We start from the raw sequence: 20,793 nt of genomic DNA on the forward strand, positions 1-20,793 counted from the left end.
GGATTCTCCAGTATCTCAGCTTTACTCTAGGGAAGGCAATTTAGCTGAAGGACTACACCGCACCTGATCCCTTATTACACAAAGTCTGTCTCTATCTTTGAAAGTCCTGCAATGAAGAAAGGTACTTAGACCACTAACCCTTTCAATATACCAGCGAGTAATGCATACACCCGTTAGATGTAAAGGTGTAGAACCACATTTTGTTTATTTGTTTTGTTTTTGTTTTAATTTTTTTCTCTTTAAACCAAGTTATACTAAAAAAAAAATTCAAGACTTAAAAATACTTTCTTGCTTTAATCATCCAGAATATATTAGGAATAGGCTTGCTTTTAAAAAACATTCTATTTATTTATTTATTTATTGAGGTGCAGTCCATGTACAATATTACATAAGGTTCAGGTGTACAACACTGTGATTCAATATTTTTACAGGTTATACTTCATTTATAGTTATTACAAAATAATGGCTGTATTTCCCTGTGGTGTATAATATATCCTTTATCATTTATTTTATACATAGTAGTTGTACCTCAGTCCCATACCCCTATCGTGCCCCTCCCTCCTTCCCTCTCACCACTGGTAACTACTAGTTTGCTTTCTATATCTGTGAGTCTGTTTCCTTTTTGCCGTTTTTTGTTTGTGTTGTTTTAAAAAATATTTATTAGAGGGCTTCCCTGGTGGACAGTGGTTGAGGATCCACTTGCCAATGCAGGGGACACAGGTTCGAGCCCTGGTCCGGGAAGATCCCACATGCTGCGGAGCAACTAAGCCCGTGAGCCACAACTACTGAGCCCGTGTGTCACAACTGCGGAGGCCCACGCACCACGAGAGGGGTCACCACAATGAGAAGCCCCGCGCACTGCAATGAAGGGTACCTCCTGCTCGCCGCAACTAGAGAAAGCCTGCGTGCAGCAATGAAGACCCAACGCAGCCGAAAATAATAAATTTATAAAGGAAGGAAAAAAATAATTGTTGAATTATAGCTGATTCTTTGTTACATTCACTAGTTTATATTATTTTTTAGATTTCACATGTAAGTGATATCATACAGTATTTGACTTATTTCACTTGTCTTGCTTTTTAAAGCAAATTTAGTTTAAAAATATGGCATCCCTAAGAAATGGCCCTCAAGTTTAAAAAAAAAATCCCTTTTACTGTGCGGTATGTGCGAGACGAATTTATCACAGGCTTTATTCCACAGCAGCTCCAGCATGTTCTGACTGCCGCCGGGCCTCGCTCCTGTGAGTGAGGGACGCTCTGGTCTCCCTTTCCTCCTCTCCTCTCCTCCCGCACCTAGGGAGCCCGCCCCCGCCCCCGCCCCCGCCTGCCCTTCCCAGTCACCCCCGCTCCAAGCCGCCTTCGGCGCGCTAACGTCACACGGGCGCACCAGGGACGCCCCGCCTTCTGCTCTGGCTCCGGGATTTGGGGCGCTGCTTGTGGAGTCCTGATCCTGAGCCCGGAGTGCATCTCCGCGTTGCCGGGTAGCCAGCGCCCGCGTGGCGAGGCTGGGGGACGAACCGGCAGGGAGCCCCCAGCCCCAATGCGCCCGGCCCGCGAGGCCGCCGGCAGCCATCTCTGAGAAGTTGGGGGGCGGCGCCCGGGGAACACCCCACGCCACCGCCGCCGTTGCAAGGGGCTCGGAAACCGGTTTGTTTCGTCCGGCGGCGCGGACCCGTGTCCCGGGGCGTTGGCCGGGGTGGCGCGGGCTGCGGCCCAATGACCTTTCCGGACCGCGGGGGGATGCCTCGGGCTCGCTGAGCCCCGCGGGAAGGCAGCGACCCCCGGACGGTGCCCGCCCACGGCCGGGGTCCTGAGGTGGGCTGCGCTCGGGGCGGCGTGACGTCCGCGATGGTGGGGTTGGTCGGGAAACGGGAGAGCTTGCCTCGACTTCCGATGTAGAGGCTGCGGGGTCCTCCCTGAAGTGCGCGGAAAATAGCACCAGTAGCCGCACCTTGTCAAGATGTGAGTTCTCTAAGGAACCGTGTATGTTACTGAGCACCCTTTGGACATTATTTAAAAAGCGATAGTGATCATGGAATTAAAATAAGAGTAGAAGCGTTGGTATGAGTAAGAAGTCATATATGTTGCTTATATCTTGTCTGTGATCTTTACGTATACCTTTTAACTAGAAAATGAGTAGCAGTTAACTGGCTGGCCCATAATCTTATATTTCAGTTTCCATAGTTTGATTCAACAATTTCTTTATGGAAAGCATTGAAAGTTCTAGGACTTGTAGAGCTCATCACAACTTTTTTTTTATGCAGGCCTGATTTTTGTTCTCTAATGTAAGATCCGCCCCCCAAGAAGCAGAAATTTTTGTATTGCCAGGGTAAGTTACATCAGAAATAATTATGAAGGATTAAAAGTAATATCCAGTATATGCTAATAATGGCCTTTTCTTATGATGCAGCAGTATTGCAGAGGTGATGGAGGGAAGCCAGATATGGAGAGAAGTAGTTCTTTGTTTCTGCTTTAGATTTGTCTGAAATTAGAACATCCGCAGATCTGTTTTAACGTTGCCCGCTTGTTTTTGGTGAGAGGTAAGGAGCCTGTTTTGTGGGAAAACAGGTTTTGCACGTTAAGAGTCACCACTGGGAGTTTAGTAAAGGTTATGGAACTTGGAGTTCTTTTGAGGTCATTTTAATAATGCATTTAATAATCCAAGTATATTTTCCTCTGTCTAATTCCCTGGACTTGAATATATCCATTTCATGAATGTAAACTCTTTATTTACATGTTGGTACTTTCACTAGGGAAGCTGTTAATTGTTGTCTGAATAGTCTTACAGAGAGGAATAGACTTACAGAGAAGAACAACAAATATTTTGAAAAAACTATTAGGAATCCCGCTTTTGCTTTCTCCTGTTTTGAATTATGCGAAGTAAGACAGGGCCTTTCCTCTTTGAGGAGTTAAACTGAGCCTCTCCCATAACCCAAAATGGTATTCATTATTTGGGGAGAACTATATGTGTAGATCCTGGTTGCAGACAGTACCCTGAAGGCTTCCTGAAATCTGTTGACACTTCTTTACCAGTGTTTCCCTTCAGGACAACTTGCTTGTGCATCAAATAGCTGAAGCAGCTGAAGAGGCTTAACGTTCCAGATTGGTGGGGATACAGCTTTTCATTCATATACTCTGACATTTTTCTCATTCGGTGCACAAAATTTTATTATGTCAAACATTTATTTGTGGCTTAAAGGTGTTCTTAGTAAAAAGTGAGGAAAGATGTCTAACTTGACTAGAGGCTAAGATATTTTTTCTCGAGCGTAGTTGAGATACTTGAAAAGAGTGATGCCATATAGAAAAATTTGATGGACATTTACGTATTTTATCGTCTGAAATTTGTGTTGATGTAAAATGAAGAAAATGGATTTAATTTTTTTTTCCCATATGGCTACTTAGTCTAAAAACTATTTATTTCAAAATCCATCTTTTCCTTACTGATTTAAAATGTCACCATGGTCATCTACCAAATTAAAAAAATTTTTTTGTATATTTTTGGACTTTCTACGATTTACCTGTCTAGTTCATAATTATTACTGCTTTATAATGTGTCTTGATATCAAGTAGAACAACTCTTCCTTCATTGCTTTTTTTTTTTTTTCCGGTATCTCTGGCTATTCTTTCTTCTTTTTTTCACATTAACTTTAAAAATAAGCTCGTCTGATCACCCTCACCCCCAGAGTTTGTGTTTTTACTAGGGAAGCATTAAATTTAGAGATTAAGTATTAAAATCTTTCGAATATTGAAACTTCCTTTCCTTTTCTTCGTTCCTTCCTTCCGGGTATGTCTTTTTGTTTTTTCTTCATTTTTTCTCTGTGTTCTTTGGTTGAATATATTCTGCTGGTTTATTTTCCAGATTACTAATCCTGCTGTATGCTGCCTGCTGTAAAACCCATGCAATGAGTTCTTAATTCCACATATTTTATATTTTAGTTTTAGAAGTTTTTAGTTTTTAAAAATAAATTTCAGTTCTTTGTTGAAATTCTCCATCTTTTAAAAAATCACTTTTGTCCATCGTTTCCTCCTATTTTCTTGAACTTATTAATCAAGGTTATTTGAAGTCCCCTGCTGATAGCTCCGTATTTGAGTCATTTGTGAGTCTGTTTCTGTCGTTAGGACTAGTCTGATTTAGTCTTGCCCTGTATCTGCACAATTTAGGAGTGGGCTGACTGACAGGAGAGGAATTTACGTGCACATTTTTGGCCTCCTGTTCCTTCTCCTCCTCCCCAGGATTTTGGTGACCTCTCTGTCCTCAGCCCGTAAGGATGCTGCTTTCTACTCAAGCTCCATTCTGCTGTGCCACAGTTTGGAAAATGTCTTCAGGGAAAAGGCTGGGGTAATGTGGGACTCACTAGGATATTCCCACCTCTCAGTGAATTTCTTTCTGTTCTTTTATATATTTTACTCCGGGTTCGTGATTGTTTTTGGAGACAGGGTGGTCTGGTACAAGTGCACCATCATGGTCCGAAACAGTCTCATCGTTCATTATGTCAGCTTTCATTCAGTCTCCCAGACGGTATTTCCATTCTCAGCTGTGATGGGTGTTCCTAATCTGGAGACATCTCTTGCCTGCTGCCAAGATGGGAGGGGTGGTCGCCTGACTGGGAGAGGGGATGGAGGAGCTGTGTGTCTGACAGCTTCTTATAAAGTCTCTGCCAGTCACTGAGCTAGTCTGTAGTGGAAGTGACTTCGTCCCCACTCGTGGTTGAGGACACAGCTTTCTCTAGCTTCCTGAGTCCGTTGCTGCTTGCTCTTGTGTTTGTCAGCTTCCAGAATTTTATTGCCATTGCTGTCTCTCCTCTTCTGCCTTTCTGATCCTTTCAAGCTTTGTTAGCTGGGTTTAGGGAAGAAGCAGAGGTAAATATGTACGTTCAGTCTGATATCTTAACTTGTAAGTTGCAGTTTATTTTTTGATTTTTTAAAGATTTAGGCTAAAGATTTGGGGCATCTTTTGATTTTTCTGAAGGAAAGGCTTTGGCCATCTCTCTGTCATTCCTACTCTTTGTGGCTAATAGTGCAATTTTAAATTGTTGAAGTTTCCTACTTACTGACCTACTTTTAAATGTTTTTCTCCTTGAGTCACAGACTTAGAATTCATAGGGCCCTTAAGATAGTATTATATTTAAATCTTTAGTGTTTTTAGATGAAGAAACTAAGACCCAGGGAAGTAGGGTGGTTTGCTTTTGGTCACATAACTTTTCTCTTCTGAATCCATTGCTTTATTTGTTATATCACAAGACTCTTGGAAATATCAAAAAAATCTCTAATTTTATACTTTGAGTATCTTCAGTATCACATATGTATTACAGGGATTAAATTGATGTAATTGTTAGAGACCTTAAGAAACTGTCAAGTTGTTATGCTATTTCCCTCTGACTTTGGAAGCTGAAGCATAGAAAGGACAAATATTTATTTATAATTTGGGTTTATTACAGTAATGAAATTAGAATAGGATCTGTATGCTTCTTCAGTTACATGTTACGACTATTTTGGATGTGTAAGCCTATAGTACATTTTGTTGTTACCTTTTATTTCCTTTGGTTTAAAAACCTTCTAGAGTTGTTATTCAGCTGAGAAGTCTCCTGACTAAGAAGTAAGTACCCCAGTTACATATGCTTTAAGAGGCTGAAATTATCTATCTTGCCGTGTTTTCCCTTTCACTTCGTCTGACATCCAATACTAGTCAAGTGTAGACAGTGCAGAATAGGAGGGGTTGTTGGTTGCTCTGAAACTCACCTACCTTGCCTTTCATTGTCCAGAAAGCTGTCTGCACTGGACGTTATTTGGTGGCAGTGAGAGCCGTCTTTCTTCACTTCCGGGGCAGTAGATTCTCCTCCACTTTCCGGAGGTGCCAGAACACACTGTAGTCCTGTGGTGGGCAGCGCACTGCAGTGCTAGGACCCTCAGAGCCTCCATCTTGTTAGTGGGGTCCCTCAAAAGGGATTGGCATCTCCATTTTGGGGGAGGGCCAGATGGACTAATTGTGATTTTTTTTCTTGGCAAAAGTCACAGAGTAATGATGGTTGTGAAGTAGTCTCATTGTACGGTTACTGTTTAATGTAATTTTTTTTTTTTTCTGTGGTACACAGGCCTCTCACTGTTGTGGCCCCTCCCGTTGCGGAGCACAGGCTCCGGATGCGCAGGCTCAGCAGCCATGGCTCACGGGCCCAGCTGCTCTGCGGCATGTGGGATCTTCCCGGACCGGGGGCACAAACCTGTGTCCCCTGCATCGGCAGGCGGACTCTCAAACACCACGCCACCAGGGAAGCCCTATTTAATGTAATTTGATTTATGAAATTTAGTTTTCTAAGATGAGTTTATATTTTTTCTAAACAGCATAGTAATGTGATATCATGACCTAGAGAAATTATTAAATTCTGTCTGGGGTCCAGAGAGCTATTATATTATGCCGAATGACCAAACTTGGGCTTGCAAATATGTTTGGAGTGACTTTTCTTCTTTAACTCACTAGCGATGCTGTAGTGCTGTCATAATAGTTAATTTCTTGTTTCTCTTACAGCTGCTAAAAGCCATGTCATTTCTTACAGAAAGTTTGAAATAGAAGTTTCCTGAGGTAGAAGAAGGCTCTTTTCCCACAAATTTCTCTTAAGCATGATTATCCCATTGATTTACCACAGGCAAAGTTGTGGCCTTTGAGTCTTACAGACACAGGATATGAATTTTTTCATTTAAGGAGACTGGATCAATATATTAGAGGCAAAATAAAATTGAATTTAGTATTAATGGGTGAAATGAGAACATGAATTTGTTCACTTACAATGAGAGATATGGTAAACTGTCATAGAAATTGTAATATAGTCTTCATGACAAGCTCATTTTCTCCTAGAAGGGAATCATACATAGAAAGCCTGCGTGCAATGGAATGGAAATAGAAAAGAGCAAGTTATGTGAATCACTATTTTTCGAATTATTTATTTATACTTTTTTTTTTTTTTTTCTTTTTGCGGTATGCGGGCCTCTCACTGCTGTGGCCTCTCCCGTTGCGGAGCACAGGCTCCGGATGCGCAGGCCCAGCGGCCATGGCTCACGGGCCCAGCCGCTCCGCGGCATATGGGATCCTCCCAGATCGGGGCACGAACCCGTATCCCCTGCATCGGCAGGCGGACTCTCAACCACTGCGCCACCAGGGAGGCCCTATACTTTATTTTTTATTTAAGTATAGTTGACTTACAATATTATATTAGTTTCAGGTGTGCAATATAAAGATTTGATTTTTTTATACATTACAGAGTGGTCACCATGATAGTTACAATCTATCACCAAATAAAGTTATTACAGCGCTATTGACTGTATTCCCTATGTTGTATATGTTACATCCTCATGACTTGTTTTGTAACTGGAAGTTTGTACCTCTTAGTCTCCCTAACCTATTTCACTCACCCCCACCCCCACCCCTCTAGCAACCACCAGTTTGTTCCCTGTATCTATGAGTCTGTTTCTCTTTTGTTACATTTCTTCATTTGTTTTCTTTTATATATTCCATGTATAGGTGAAATCATACAGTATTTGTCCTTCTCTGTCTGACTTTCTTCACTTAGCGTAATGTCCATGTTACTGCAAATAGCACATTTCATTCTCTCTCTCTTTCTTTTTTTTTGCCTGTGCCACGTGCCACGTGGCTTGCAAAATCTTCCCCCGTCAGAGATTGAACCCGGGCCCCGGCAGTGAAAGCGCCGAGCCCTAACCACTGGACCACCAAGGAATCACCTCATTCTTTTTTATGACTGAGTAGTAGTCCATTGTATATATATACCAAGTCTTCTTTATCCATTCATCTATTGATGGACAATTCAGGTGCTTCCATGTCTTGGCTGTTTTAAATAATGCTGCATTGGGGTGCACATATCTTTTTGAATTAGTGTTTTGGTTTCTTCAGACAAATGCCCGGAAGTGGAATTGCTGGATTACGTGGTAGTTCTATTTTTAATTATTTGAGGAACCTTCATACCGTTTTCCAGAGTGTGTGCAGCAACTTACATTTCCACTGAGAGTGCACGAAGATTCCCTTTTCACTACATCCTCTCCAACACCTTTTTTTGGTTGTCTTTTTGATAATAGCTGTTCTGACAGGAGTGAGGTGATATCTCACTGTGGTTTTGATTTGCATTTCCCTGATGATTAGTGAAGTTGGGTATCTTTTCACGTGTCTGTTGGCCATCTGTAGTTCTTCTTTGGAAAAATGTCTATTAAGAGTCTCAACCCATTTTTTAATGTTTTTTTTTTTTGATGTTGAGTTGTATGAGTTCTTTGTATGTTTTGGATATTAACTCCTTATAAAGTATAATGTTTGCAAATATCTTCTCCCATTCAGTAGACTGCCGTATTGTTTTGTGGATAGTTTCCTTTGCTGTGCAAGTTTTTTAGTTTAATGTAGTTCCAAATGTTTATTTTTGCTTCCATTTTCCTTGCCTGAGGAGAGGTATCTAAAAAAATAGTGCTAAGATTTCAAAGAGTACACTGCATATGTTTTGTTCTAGGAGTTTTATGGTTTGAGGTCTTACATTTAAGTCTTTAATTCATTTTGAGTTTATTTTTGTATATGGTATGAGAAAGTAGTCCAGCTTGATTCTTTTGCATGTGGCTGTCGAGTTTTCCCAACAACCTTTATTGAATAGGCTGACTTTTCCCTGTTGTATATTCTTGACTCTTTTGTCTTAGATTAATTTTCCCATATTAGTGTGGATGTATTTCTGGGCTCTCTGTTCTGTTCAGTTGATCTGTGTGTCCGTTTTTGTGCCAATACTGTACTGTTTTGATTACTGTGGCTTTGTAGTATAGTTTGAAATCAGGGAGTGTGATGCTTACAATTTTGTTCTTCTTTTTCAAGATTGTTTTGGCTATTTTGGGCCTTTCATATTTTCATACAAATTTTAGAATTATTTGTTCTAGTTCTTTGAAAAATGCTATTGGTATTTTGATAGGATTGTATTGAATCTGTAGATTCCCTTGGGGAGGATGGTCATTTTTACAATATTGAGTCTTCCAATCCACGAGCACAGTATATCTTTCCATTTGTTTGTGTCATCTTCAGTTTCTTTCATCATTGTCATAGTTTTCTAAATACAGGTCTTTTATTGATACCTCCTTAGTCATATTTATTCCTAGGTATTTTATTCTTTTTGCCACAGTTGTAAATGAGATTTTTTTCTTAATTTCTCTGATAGTTCATTGTTAGGGTATAGAAATGCAACAGATTTCCATATATTAATTTTGTATCCTGCACCTTTACTCAATTCATTTATTAGTTTTAATAGCTTTTTGGTGGTGTCTGTAGGATTTTTCTATAATACCAGGTAATTTCTAGTATCATGTCATATGCAAACAGTGATAGTTTTACTTCTTCCTTTCCAACTTGGATTCCTTTTATTTCTTCTTCTTGTATGATTGCTTTGGCTAGCAAAGCTACCAGTTGCTTTGATTTGACTTCCAATACTATGTCAAATAAAAATGGCAATATTTGGCATCCTTGTCTTGTTCCTGATCATAAAGCAAATCCTTTCAGCTTTTCACCATTGAGTATGCTGTTGGTTATAGGTTCATATATTACTTTTATTATGTTGAGGTATGTTCCCTCTGTACCCATTTTGCTGAGAGTTTTTATAGATGGATGTTGAATCCTGTCAAAAGCTTTTTCTTCATCTATTGAGATGATCGTATGGTTTTTATTCTTCAGTTTTTTTTTCATATGGTGTATCACATTGGTTGATTGGCAGATATCTCACCAGCCTTGCATCCCTGAGTTAAATCCCACCTGATAATGGTATATGATTCTTTTAATGTATTGTTGAATTTGGTTTGCTTATATTTTGTTGAGGAGTTTTGCATCTGTGTTCATCAGTGATATTGACCCTTAAAGTGATATTTTCCTTTTTTGTGGTATCTTTGTCTGGTTTTGGTATCAGGTGATGTTGGCCTTGTAGAATGAGTTCAGAAGTGTTCCTTCCTCTTCAGTTTTCTTTGACTGGCTTGAGAAGGATGGGTGTTAACTCTTCCATAAGTGTTTTGTAGAATTCGCCTGTGAAGCTGCCTGGTTGTGGACTTCTGTTTGTTGGGAGTTTTTTGATTAGTGATTCAATTTAATTATTGTTGAGCCGTCTTTTCGTACTTTTTTTCCTTCCTGTTTCAGTCTTGGTAGGTTATATGTTTCTAGAAATGTATCCATTTATTTTAGGTTGTCTATTTTATTGGTATAAAGTTATGTATAGTAATCACTTATGATCTTTTGTATTTCTGTGGTATCATTGTAACTTCTCTTTCATTTCAGATTTTATATATTTTTCTCTATTCATAAGTCAGGCTAGAGGTTTAGCAATTTTCTTTATTTTATCAAAGATCCAACTCTTAGTTTCATTTATCTTTCTATTTGTTTTTAGTCTCTATTTCATTTATTTCTGCTGTGAACTCTGTTTTTTCTTTCTACTAACTTCGGGTTTTGTTCTTTTCGTAGTTCCTTTTGGTGTAAGGTTAGATGGTTTATTTGAGATTTCTTGTTTCCTGAGATAGTCTTGTATTGCTATAAACTTCCCTCTTAGAACTGCTTTTGCTGTGTCTCATGGATTTTGGATCATTGTGTTTTTGTTTTCATTTGTCTCCAGGTATTTTTTGATTTCATGTTTAATTTCTTTAGTGATGTATTTGTTGTTTAGTAACGTATCTGCATTTTTAATTTTTTTGCAGTTTTTTTCTTGTAATTGATTTCTAATCTCTGTTGTGATCAGAAAAGATGCTTGATATGATTTCACTCTTCTTAAATTTATTGAGACTTGTATCTTGGAGAATGTTCCATGTGTGCTTGAAGAATGTGTGTTCTGCTTTTGGATAGAACGTTCTATATATATATCTCTTAAGTCCATGTGATCTAATGTGTCATTTAAGGCCATTGTTTCCCTATTGATTTTCTGTCTGGGTAATCTGTCCATTGATGTAAGTGGGGTGTTAAATTTGCCTACTGTTATTGTGTTTCTGTCAATTTCTTCCTTTATGTTTGTTAATATTTGCTTTAGGTATTTAGGTACTCCTATGCTGGGTGCATATATATTGACAATTGTTATATCTTCTTGTTAGATTGATCCCTTTATCGTTGTCTATTGTTATTCTTTGTCTCTTGTTACAGTCTTTGTTTTAGAGTCTGTTGTCTGCTGTAAGTATAACTACCCCAGCTATACTTTCCATTTCCCTTTGCATGGAATACCTTTTTCATCCTCTCACTTTCAGTCTGTGTGTGTGTTAGCTCTGAAGTGAGTCTCTTGTAAGGCAGCATACATGCTGTGTCTTTTGATTGGAGCATTTAGTCCATTTACATTTAAAGTAGTTATTGGGCCTCCCTGGTGGCGCAGTGGTTAAGAGTCCGCCTGCCGATGCAGGGGATACGGGTTCGTGCCCCGGTCTGGGAGGATCCCATATGCCGCGGAGCGGCTGGGCCCGTGAGCCATGGCCGCTGGGCCTGCGCATCTGGAGCCTGTGCTCCGCAACGGGAGAGGCCACAACAGTGAGAGGCCCGCATACCGCAAAAAGAAAAAAAAAAAAAAAAAAAGTAGTTATTGATAGGTGTGTACTTATTGCTGTTTTGTTAATTGTTTTCACGTTCTTTTTTAAGTTCTTTTTCTTGTTCTCTTCCCTTGTGATTTGATGGCTGTCTTTTCTTTTTCTTTTTTTGGCTGCGCAATGTGCCTTGTGCAGTCTTACTTCCCTGACCAAGGATCGAACCCGGGCCCATGGCAGTGAAGGTGCCAAGTCCTGACCATTGGACTACCAGGGAATTCCCTTGATGACTATCTTTAGTGTTATGTTTGGATGCCTTTCTCTTTTTTGTGTATCTATCTATTATACGTTTGGTTTGTGGTTACCACGAAGTTCATATATAACAACCCCCTTCCCTCCCTAACCCTCTCTCCCCACTGTCTCTCTCTGTCTCTCTCCCTCTCTCCCTCCTTCCCTCTCTCTCTCTCCCTCTCTCTCTCTCCCTCTCTCTCTCTCCCTCTCTCTCTCTCTCCCCATATATATACACACACACACACACACACACACACACATATGTATGTGTGTGTGTGTATGTACTATAATTATTTTAAGTTGATGATCACTTAAATCCTAATGCATTCTAACAATTTTGTGTTTTTTCTCCCTACCCCCCAAATTGAATGTTTTTGTCTTCATTTCTTTTTTGCATCTTTTTGTTTATGTATCCCTTAACTACTTATTGTGGATATAGATGATTTTACAACTTTTCTTTTTTAACCTTCCTGCTAGCTTTATAAGTGGTTTATCTACTACTTTTACAGTATGTTTGCCTTTACCAATAAGATTTTTCCTCTTGTAATTTTCATATTTCTAGTTATGGTCTTTTCTTTTCCACTTAGAGAAGTCTTTGTACATTTCTTGTAAAGCCAGTTTAGTGGTGCTGAACTCTTTTCACTTTTGCCTTTCTGTAAAACTTTTTATCTCTCCTTCAGATCTGAATGATAGCCTTGCCAGGTAGAGTATTTTGGGTTATAGCCTTTTTCCTTTTATCATTTTGAATGTATTATGCTACTCCCTTCTGGCCTGCAAAGATCAACTGATGATCTTTTGGAAGTTCTCATGTACATAACTAGTTGCCTTTTTTTTTAAAGAGTTTTTTGATATGGACCATTTTTTAAAGTCTTTATTGAATTTGTTACAACACCGCTTCTGTTTTATGTTTTGGTTTATTTGGCCGCGAGGCATGTGGGATCTTAACTCCCAGACCATGGATCGAACCTGCAGCCTCTGCATTGGAAGGCGAAGTCTTAACCACTGGACAACCAGGGAAGTCCCATAACTAGTTGCTTTTCTTTTACTGCTTTTTTAAGAAAAATTTATTTATTTTTGGCTGTGTTGAGTCTTTGTTGCTGTGCATGGGTTTTTTCTAGTTGCGGCGAGCAGGGGCCACTCTTCTTGCAGTGCGGGGACCTCTCTTTGTGATGGCTTCTCCTGTCGTGGAGCATGGGCTCCAGGTGCATGAGCTTCAGTAGTTGTGGCTCGTGGGCTCTAGAGCGCAGGCTCAGTAGTTGTGGCACACAGGCCCAGTCATTCTGTGGCATGTGGAATCCTCCTGGACCAGGGCTCGAACCCATGTCTCCTGCATTGGTGGGCAGACTGTTAACCACTGCTCTACCAGGGAAGCCTTCTTTTGCTGCTTTTAAGGTTCTGTCTTAATCTTTAATTTTTGCCATTTTCATTTTAATGTTTCTTGCTGTGGACCTCTGTGGGTTTATCTTGTTGGGGACTGTCTGTACCTCTTGGACCTGGATATGTTTTCTTTCCCAGGTTAGGGAAATGTTCAGCTATTATTTCTTCAAATAAGTTCTCTTCCCCTTCCTCTGTCTCTTCTCCTCCTGGGACCCCTTATAATGCTAATGTTACACATTGGATGTTGTCTTAGCGGTTTCTTAAACTATCTTCATTTTTAAAAATTATTTTTTTCTTTCTTCTCTTCAGCTGGGTGATTTCAACTACTCTGTCTTCCAGTTTGTTGATCTGTTCCTCTGTATCATCTAATCTACTGCTTATTCCTTTTAGTGTATTTTTTATTTCAGTGATTGTATTCTTCATATTTGTTGGGTTTTTTCCTGTGTTTTTTAACTCCTTGCCACACTTCTAAGAGTGTTCATGCATTTTTCTCCTGAATTTATTGAGCATCTGTATGATCATGACCTTGAACTCTTAATTGGGTAGATTGCTTATCTCCATTTTGCTTAGTCCTTCTGGGGTTTTGTCTTGTTTCTTCCTATGGTATGTATTCCTCTGTCTCCTCATTTTACTGAATTATCTATCTTTATTTCTATGAATTAGGTAGGTCGGTTGTGTTTCCCAATCTTGGACAAGTGGCTTTGTGTAGGAGTTGTCTTATGAGAGCCAGTGGCACACTCCTCTTTGGTCACAAGAGCTATGTGCTCTAGGAGTGTCCCTTATGTGGGCCCTTCTTTTTTGGTGGGGCTACCCTGTGGCCTGGTTGATTGTCAGGTCCTGCCTCCTGTGGTGGCTGCCACTGGTGGGTGGGGCTGGGTACTAGCGTAGCTGACTGCAGGTCCCCAGGGGGTGGCCTCCAGGGCTCTTGCCATCTGGTTAGTGGTTGGGTAAGCTCCTGTTGCTAATAGGCTAGAGAGAGGACTCCAAGCTTGCTTTTGTACCATCAGTGTCTTCGTGGAAGAAGACTTCCAAAAATGGCTGCTGCGAGCGTCTGTGTCCCCAGGGGAGTCCCAGTGGCCCTCCTGCCTCTCCGGGGTCTCTCCAAGATTAGCAGGTGGGTTTGATATAAGCTTCTTTAAAATTATTGCCTCTCAGAGCTGTATCTCAGAGTGGGTGAGATTTTGTGTGCCCCCTCTAAGAGTAGAGTCTTTTTTTCCTACAGTGCTCTGGCTCTCTTATATGCAAGCTCTGCTGGCCTTCAAAGCCAGGTATTCTGGGGGTTCATCAACCTGGTGCAGGAGCCCTGGGCTGGGAAGCCTCATGTAGGGCTTGAACCCCTTGCTTCTCGGGGAGAACCTCTGCATTTGTGATTATCCTCCCATTTGTGGGTCACCTGCCCATGGCTGTGCGTCTTATCTATACCGGGTCTCCACCACTCCTACCCATCCCATTGTGGTTCCTTCTTTGTATCTTCAGTTGCAGAAAATCTTTTCTGCTGTTCTTCCGGTTCTTATAGGTAGCTGCTCTTTAAATAGTTGTACTTTTGGTGTGTTTGTGGGAGGAGGTGAGCTCAGGGTCTTCTTACTCTGCCATCTTGGCCACACCCTCCTAAATTAAATATTTATTATTTTTAGATTAACAAAGTGAATTCATGTATCTTCACAGTATGTGTGATCTTGCCAATAGGCAGTGCTAGAGGTTGCTTTTGGGACACGTTTTCTCTCCCTTCCTCTCCCTCCATCTATCCTCCTCCCCTTCCCTTCACTTCTTTAAGCTTTCATTACCTAACCTATTGTACTCACTTCTGTCTGCACCACTCTCCTGAAGTTACTCTTGCTGAAGTTAACAACCTTAATCAAGTATCTTACGGTATTTGGTACTGTAAGTTTCTAAGTGTGATACCAATGGCAGAAATATAAGGAAGACATTAATAAATTTGTTCGCATCAAAATAACTTGTATTTCAATAAAATTGAAGACAAATGGCATATAAGCAAAAAAATTCATGCTGGAGAAAGGCTAACTTCGTCATTAAAGAAGCTTCTACAAACTAATGAAAAGAAAATGAACTTGAAGATGGTGGAGTAGAGGGATGTGGAACTCACCTCCTCCCACAAGTACATCAGAAATACATCTGTGGGACTTCCCTGGTGGCGCAGAGGTTAAGAATCCACCTGCCAATGCAGGGGACATGGGTTCAAGCCCTGGTCCGGGAAGATCCCACATGCTGCGGAGCAACTAAGCCTGTGCCACAACTACTGAGCCCACGTGCCACAACTACTGAGCCTGCTCGCCTAGAGCCCGTGCTCTGCAACAAGAGAAGCCACTGCAATGAGAAACCCGTGCACCGCAACAAAGAGTAGCCCCCGCTCGCCGCAACTAGAGAAAGCCTGCTCGCAGCAACAAAGACCCAACACAGCCAAAAATAAATAATAAATTTTAAAAAATACATCTATATGTGAAACTATTTTCATGGAATACCTACTGAAAGCTGGCAGAAAATCTCATACAACCAAAGCTGCAGTAAAGATCCCCAAATAATTAAATAGGACAAAGGGAAAAGGGAGACGAGGAATTGGGATGGGGCCTGCCCCCTGGAAGGGAGCTGTGAAAGAGGAATGTTCCCTCGCTCTGGGAACCTCCTTTACCGGCTGGGAGGTTCGGTGGGACAGATAGGGAGCTTCAGAGGCTTGAGAGGACAGTGTGGAAACTGGCCTGCTGTCCTACAGGGTAGAGAGAGTGCAGCACAGACCGTCTTGGCCATGCCGCTGCACTTTCCAGCCTGTGGTGCGCCTGCTGGTGTGTGCAGCAACTGGGTGCTGCAACTCAGGCTTCAGCAGACAGACCCGGGCAGGGACTCAGGTTGGGTGCATGGAGACAGCCCAAAGGGCCTGGAGTGTGGCACAGGACACAGCTGGGGGTGCGCACAGCAGGAGCGTGGGCCCGCCGTAGGAGCCTGTTGTCAGTGCATAAAGGGAGGGGTGTGAGCCGCCTTAGCAGCCCATTATCAGCATGCTCACAGTGGACATGGCTCTGGCTGCCATGGACTTTGCGCAGTTTGTGGGCGTGCACACAGAGGTGGGGCTGAAATCAGAGCCAATCACCGGTCCTCCCACAGTGCATCCCAGGCTGTGGCTGTGGCAGGCTCTCGTGGTGGTGCGTGGGTTTTGGGACAACTCGTGCATGCCTGAGGGACGTCCACCGAGGCCCTGAGGTGGCCCCTGAGGGCAGCACTAGCACCAGTTCACTAAAAGTGGACTCTGTGCATGTGCACATGGGTGGCATCACAGAGTTGCATGTCCTGGTGGAAAGCTCCTGGGGAGAAACATACACTGGCTTCTGTCTCCTAGTGCTCCAGCCCCTCATTCCTCATATTGCAGCTTGGAACTGGATCTGGGGGCTTCAACTGTGACAGCTGAGGAGCAGACCCTGTCCCTGACAGGGCTGTGACAACTACAGGGCAGAGAAGAGGCCCCACGCAGTATCCACTGCAGGCTCTGGTCACCACAACACCAGACACACCCCTTATCAAGGGGACAAGGGCCAGCACACCCTGAGGAAAGACGTGGCAAGCATCCACACTAAAAACAGCCTTCGCACCAAAAATAATAGGACTCACACAGTCTACACAGGGACACTCCCACATAAAAACAGCCCTGTGAGACCACGATAGATAACTGTTTCTCTTAAATTCTTAGAGTCAGAGAAATTTAACTAAAATGAAAAACCAGAGGAACTACTCCCAAGTAAAAGAACAAGAGAAATCCCCTGAAGGAACAAACAATGAAACAGACTTCTCCAGTCTACCAGACCCTGATTTAGAAAAGGAGGTAATAAAAATGCTGAAGGAGTTAAGAAAGATTGTTGATAGAAATGCAGATCGCTGTAACAAGCAACTAGAAACTATAAAGAGGATGCAATGTTTATAGCAGCACTGTTTATAATAGCCAAGACATGGAAGCAACCTAAGTGTCCATCGACAGAGGAATGGATAAAGAAGATGTGGCACCTATATACAATGGAATATTACTTAACCATAAAAAATGCAATATGCCATTTGCAGCAACATGGATGGACCTAGAGATTATCATACTAAGTGAAGTAAGACAGACAAATATCATAAGATATCACTTATGTGGAATCTAAAAAATGATACAAATGAACTTACTGACAAAACAGAAATAGACTCACAGACATAGAAAACAAAATTGTGGTTACCAAAGGGGAAACGGGTGGCAGGGACAAATTAAGAGTTTGGGATTAGCAGATACAAGCTACTGTATACAAAATAGATAAACAACAAGGACCTACTGTATAGCACAGGGAACTATATTCCTAATCTTGTAAACACCTATAATGGAAGAGAATCTGAAAGTATGTATACATGTATCTGGACTACTTCGTTGTGCACCTGAAATTTACACAGTATTGTAATCAACTGTACTTCAATTAAAAAACAATAAACAAGACTATCCCAGTAGAAAATGGACAAAGAAATTGAACGCATAGTTCAAAAGAGAAGAAATGCAGCAGTTCAGAAATGTGGAAGAATTTTTCAGATTCATTGGTGAGCAAAGGAACTTAGAAAGAAAGAGACACTGCTTCCCCCATCCAACATAATGAATAACAGTAGGGACAGATTGTGACACAGTGCTCACTGTGTGTAGGTCACTGTTCTCCAGACATTAATGAAGTTGACTAATCCTCCCAGCAGCTCTATAAGCAGGTCCTGTTGTTGGCCACATTGTACAGATGAACAAACTGTGCCACTTAAAGATAAGTAACTTGTCCGAGGTTAAATAGCAAATAAGTGCTAAAGCCAGTATTTAAACCCAGGCTCTCTGACTCTAAGGTTTTAGTGCTCTTTGACTACTACCCTTTATTGCCTCCGAAAGATTTTAATAAATAATAACCACTGTTAAAAGAGTACGTAGGAACAGGCACTTTTATTCACTGCTGGTCAGAATGCAAGCTAGTAGGCGTTTCTGTAAGACAAGCAGTGTGTTTGAAAGCTTTAACATGTGCATATTCTTTGAACTCACAGTGTGTACTATGGAAATCTTTATAATGAGTACATAAAAATGTATGTACAGAAACTTAATCTGAATTCTTTTATAATAGCAAACACTGTAAACAGCTTAAATGTCTAATAAGAGAGGATTAGGTAAATAACTTTGGGAAGTAGTCTTGCTAAGCTTGTATTCTTATTGCAGGTAGTAAAGTAATGCTGCAAATTAATTAGTTCATGTAGGAAAAGGTTTGCTTCTTCCTCCATTAAGTATGTACAGTATTTGACTTTCTAAATTATTCTTATAAGATTGAAATGTCACTGGTCTTCTCTTTTTAGCTATCTCTAGGTTGCATGACTAAAATTGAGGTAAAGTTTATTTAACCTTCAGTAAAGATTTTATATATCTTTTTTTAAGTAAGCAAATCACTGAGGAATAGAATTTGAATTAAATATTATAATTGTTATAGATGACATGCTTTATTTCTATTAACTGTTACTCTTTTTTTTATATCTAGCCTATCTGTTAAGATGCCTTAGAAAAAGAACCATGGAGAAGTATGTTAGAGTACAGAAGATCGGAGAAGGTTCATTCGGAAAAGCCATTCTTGTTAAATCTGTAGAAGATGGCAGACAGTATGTTATCAAAGAAATTAACATCTCAAACGTAAGTATATTTTTTGTTTGGTCATCCAAGTAGAAGTCGGGTTACAAGAGAGAATAAAAAAAATATATGGCAATGCATGACCTAAAGTGAAAGACTGCCGTAATCACAGAGAGAACCACTAATTTCAGAAGAGTCTGTAAATCCTTTCAGATTGTTTTCTGTGATGTGTGCTCATGGTTGTGTGTTTAAAAGATACCTCACCTACTGTTCTTTGACTTGATCTGGTTTGAACATCTTAAAATGTTTTTGTTACATTTGTGCCTTCAACTTATTCTTTTTAACTTCTAGCTGTATTTTAGTATTTGGGCTGTGCTTCATTGGTAGCATTATCATTATTATTTTTAATGTTTATTTATTTATTTGGTTGTGCCGGGTCTTAGTTGCGGCAGGCGGGCTCCTTAGTTGCAGCTTGCGGGCCCCTTAGTTGTGGCTTACTGGCTCCTTGCGGCTTGTGGGCTCCTTAGTTGCGGCTTGCGGACTCCTTAGTTGTGGCATGCGTGTGGCATCTAGCTCCCTGACCAGGATTTGGACCCAGGCCCCCTGCATTGGGAATGCAGAGTCTTATCCACTGCTCCACAAGGAAGTCCCAGTAGCATTATTTTTAACCACTCTCTTTTTGATGGACTATTAGGTTGTTTATTTACTTAATGTACTGTTTTCTTTTTTTCCTTCTATTTAAGATGTCCAGTAAAGAAAGGGAAAAATCAAGGAGAGAAGTTGCAGTGCTGGCAAACATAAAGCATCCAAATATTGTCCAGTATAGAGAATCATCTGAAGGTCAGATAAATTTTGCAAGAGCACTCAAAAGAACTCCTAAGCCTTATGATAACTGTTGTATACTTCCCTTTTAAGGATCTTTTTGTGAATTATTCTCAGGAAGAAAAGTATATCATTTCTGCTTCAATACACATGCATTTTAGACATAGGAGGAACAGTCATTTACACCTTTTTAAACTAAATTTCTTTTAAGTGCTACCACCACTGCCACTGAGAAAATGTTCTGATTTTAGGAAGTATCCTGCTTGAGAGTGTTCTCAGGTTCTTAAAATATTATAAAGTATTGCTGTTTTGGAAATATCTACCATCATATTTGGTAATGCAGGAACTAAGGTAAAACAAAGCTTCTCTAAAGGCAGAAAAGTGGTTTATTGAAGTCATTCCCATTATCATAAATCTCTGTCAGTTGCAAAATAGAAAGATAATCTAGATTGAAAGTAAAAGATAGTTTAAATGACCATTTCAGGGTCGCATTACATACCAGTTTCAGCAGCTGAATTAAAGTATCCTTGTTCCCAAATAAACTTGGTACCTAGTAAAGTAAAATATACTTTTTAAAAGTATATGGATCATTAACACCTTATGCCATAAAGTACTCAGTTTATTTATTTTATGATGGCAGTGAAATGAGGCTTTATAGCTCATGTGAAAGAGTACAATGTTAACCATCTCTTCTTTCTCAGGACCTTGATTTCCTTTATTTGTCTCTCCCTTAGCATCTGTCTTTTAGTTTCTTTCTTCTTTCATCACCAAGATTTTACTATTTCAAGGAAAAAGGTTTGAATGTATGTCAACACATATTCTATCAGACGTTTTGTATTTATGTTGAATGCTTCACCTAGAAACATCTGAATGATTCACAAGGGGTATAGCACGTTCTTTAAATAAGTTTATATTGTTACTGGCGTTTAGTTTTAGAGGAGTAAATGCTCATGGTAAACGTATTCAGGAGTGCAGACATGCATGAACCCCAAGATCTGTGTTCCTCACGCTCATTCTCATTCCCGAGGGGTAAGCAATGTGAATAATTCCATGTTGATTCCGTACTGTATTTTCTGTGACTGTGTGGAACAAGCATATGTGTGTAGCCTTTGATGTTGAAAAACAAGTGGGATCGTATCTATGTATGTCTGCATCTAGTTCTTTTCACTTTGTCTCTCATGGGTATCT

At 40.5% G+C, this 20,793-nt stretch overlaps 1 protein-coding gene across 1 annotated transcript in view; it reads left to right on the forward strand.

Annotated features, from left to right (window-relative positions):
* The first annotated feature begins 6,205 nt into the window (after positions 1–6,205).
* Positions 6,206–20,793, forward strand: part of LOC132482935 (serine/threonine-protein kinase Nek1-like) — a 151,495-nt gene continuing 136,907 nt past the window's right edge. Inside the window, 3 exon segments of the mRNA XM_060088196.1 lie at positions 6,206–6,281; positions 18,698–18,846; positions 19,527–19,623. Of these exon segments, the coding sequence (XP_059944179.1) occupies positions 18,730–18,846; positions 19,527–19,623 (214 nt within the window). The 5' untranslated portion in view covers positions 6,206–6,281; positions 18,698–18,729.

Source organism: Mesoplodon densirostris, assembly GCF_025265405.1.
Source record: "Mesoplodon densirostris isolate mMesDen1 chromosome Y unlocalized genomic scaffold, mMesDen1 primary haplotype SUPER_Y_unloc_1, whole genome shotgun sequence".
Lineage (NCBI taxonomy): Eukaryota > Metazoa > Chordata > Mammalia > Artiodactyla > Ziphiidae > Mesoplodon > Mesoplodon densirostris.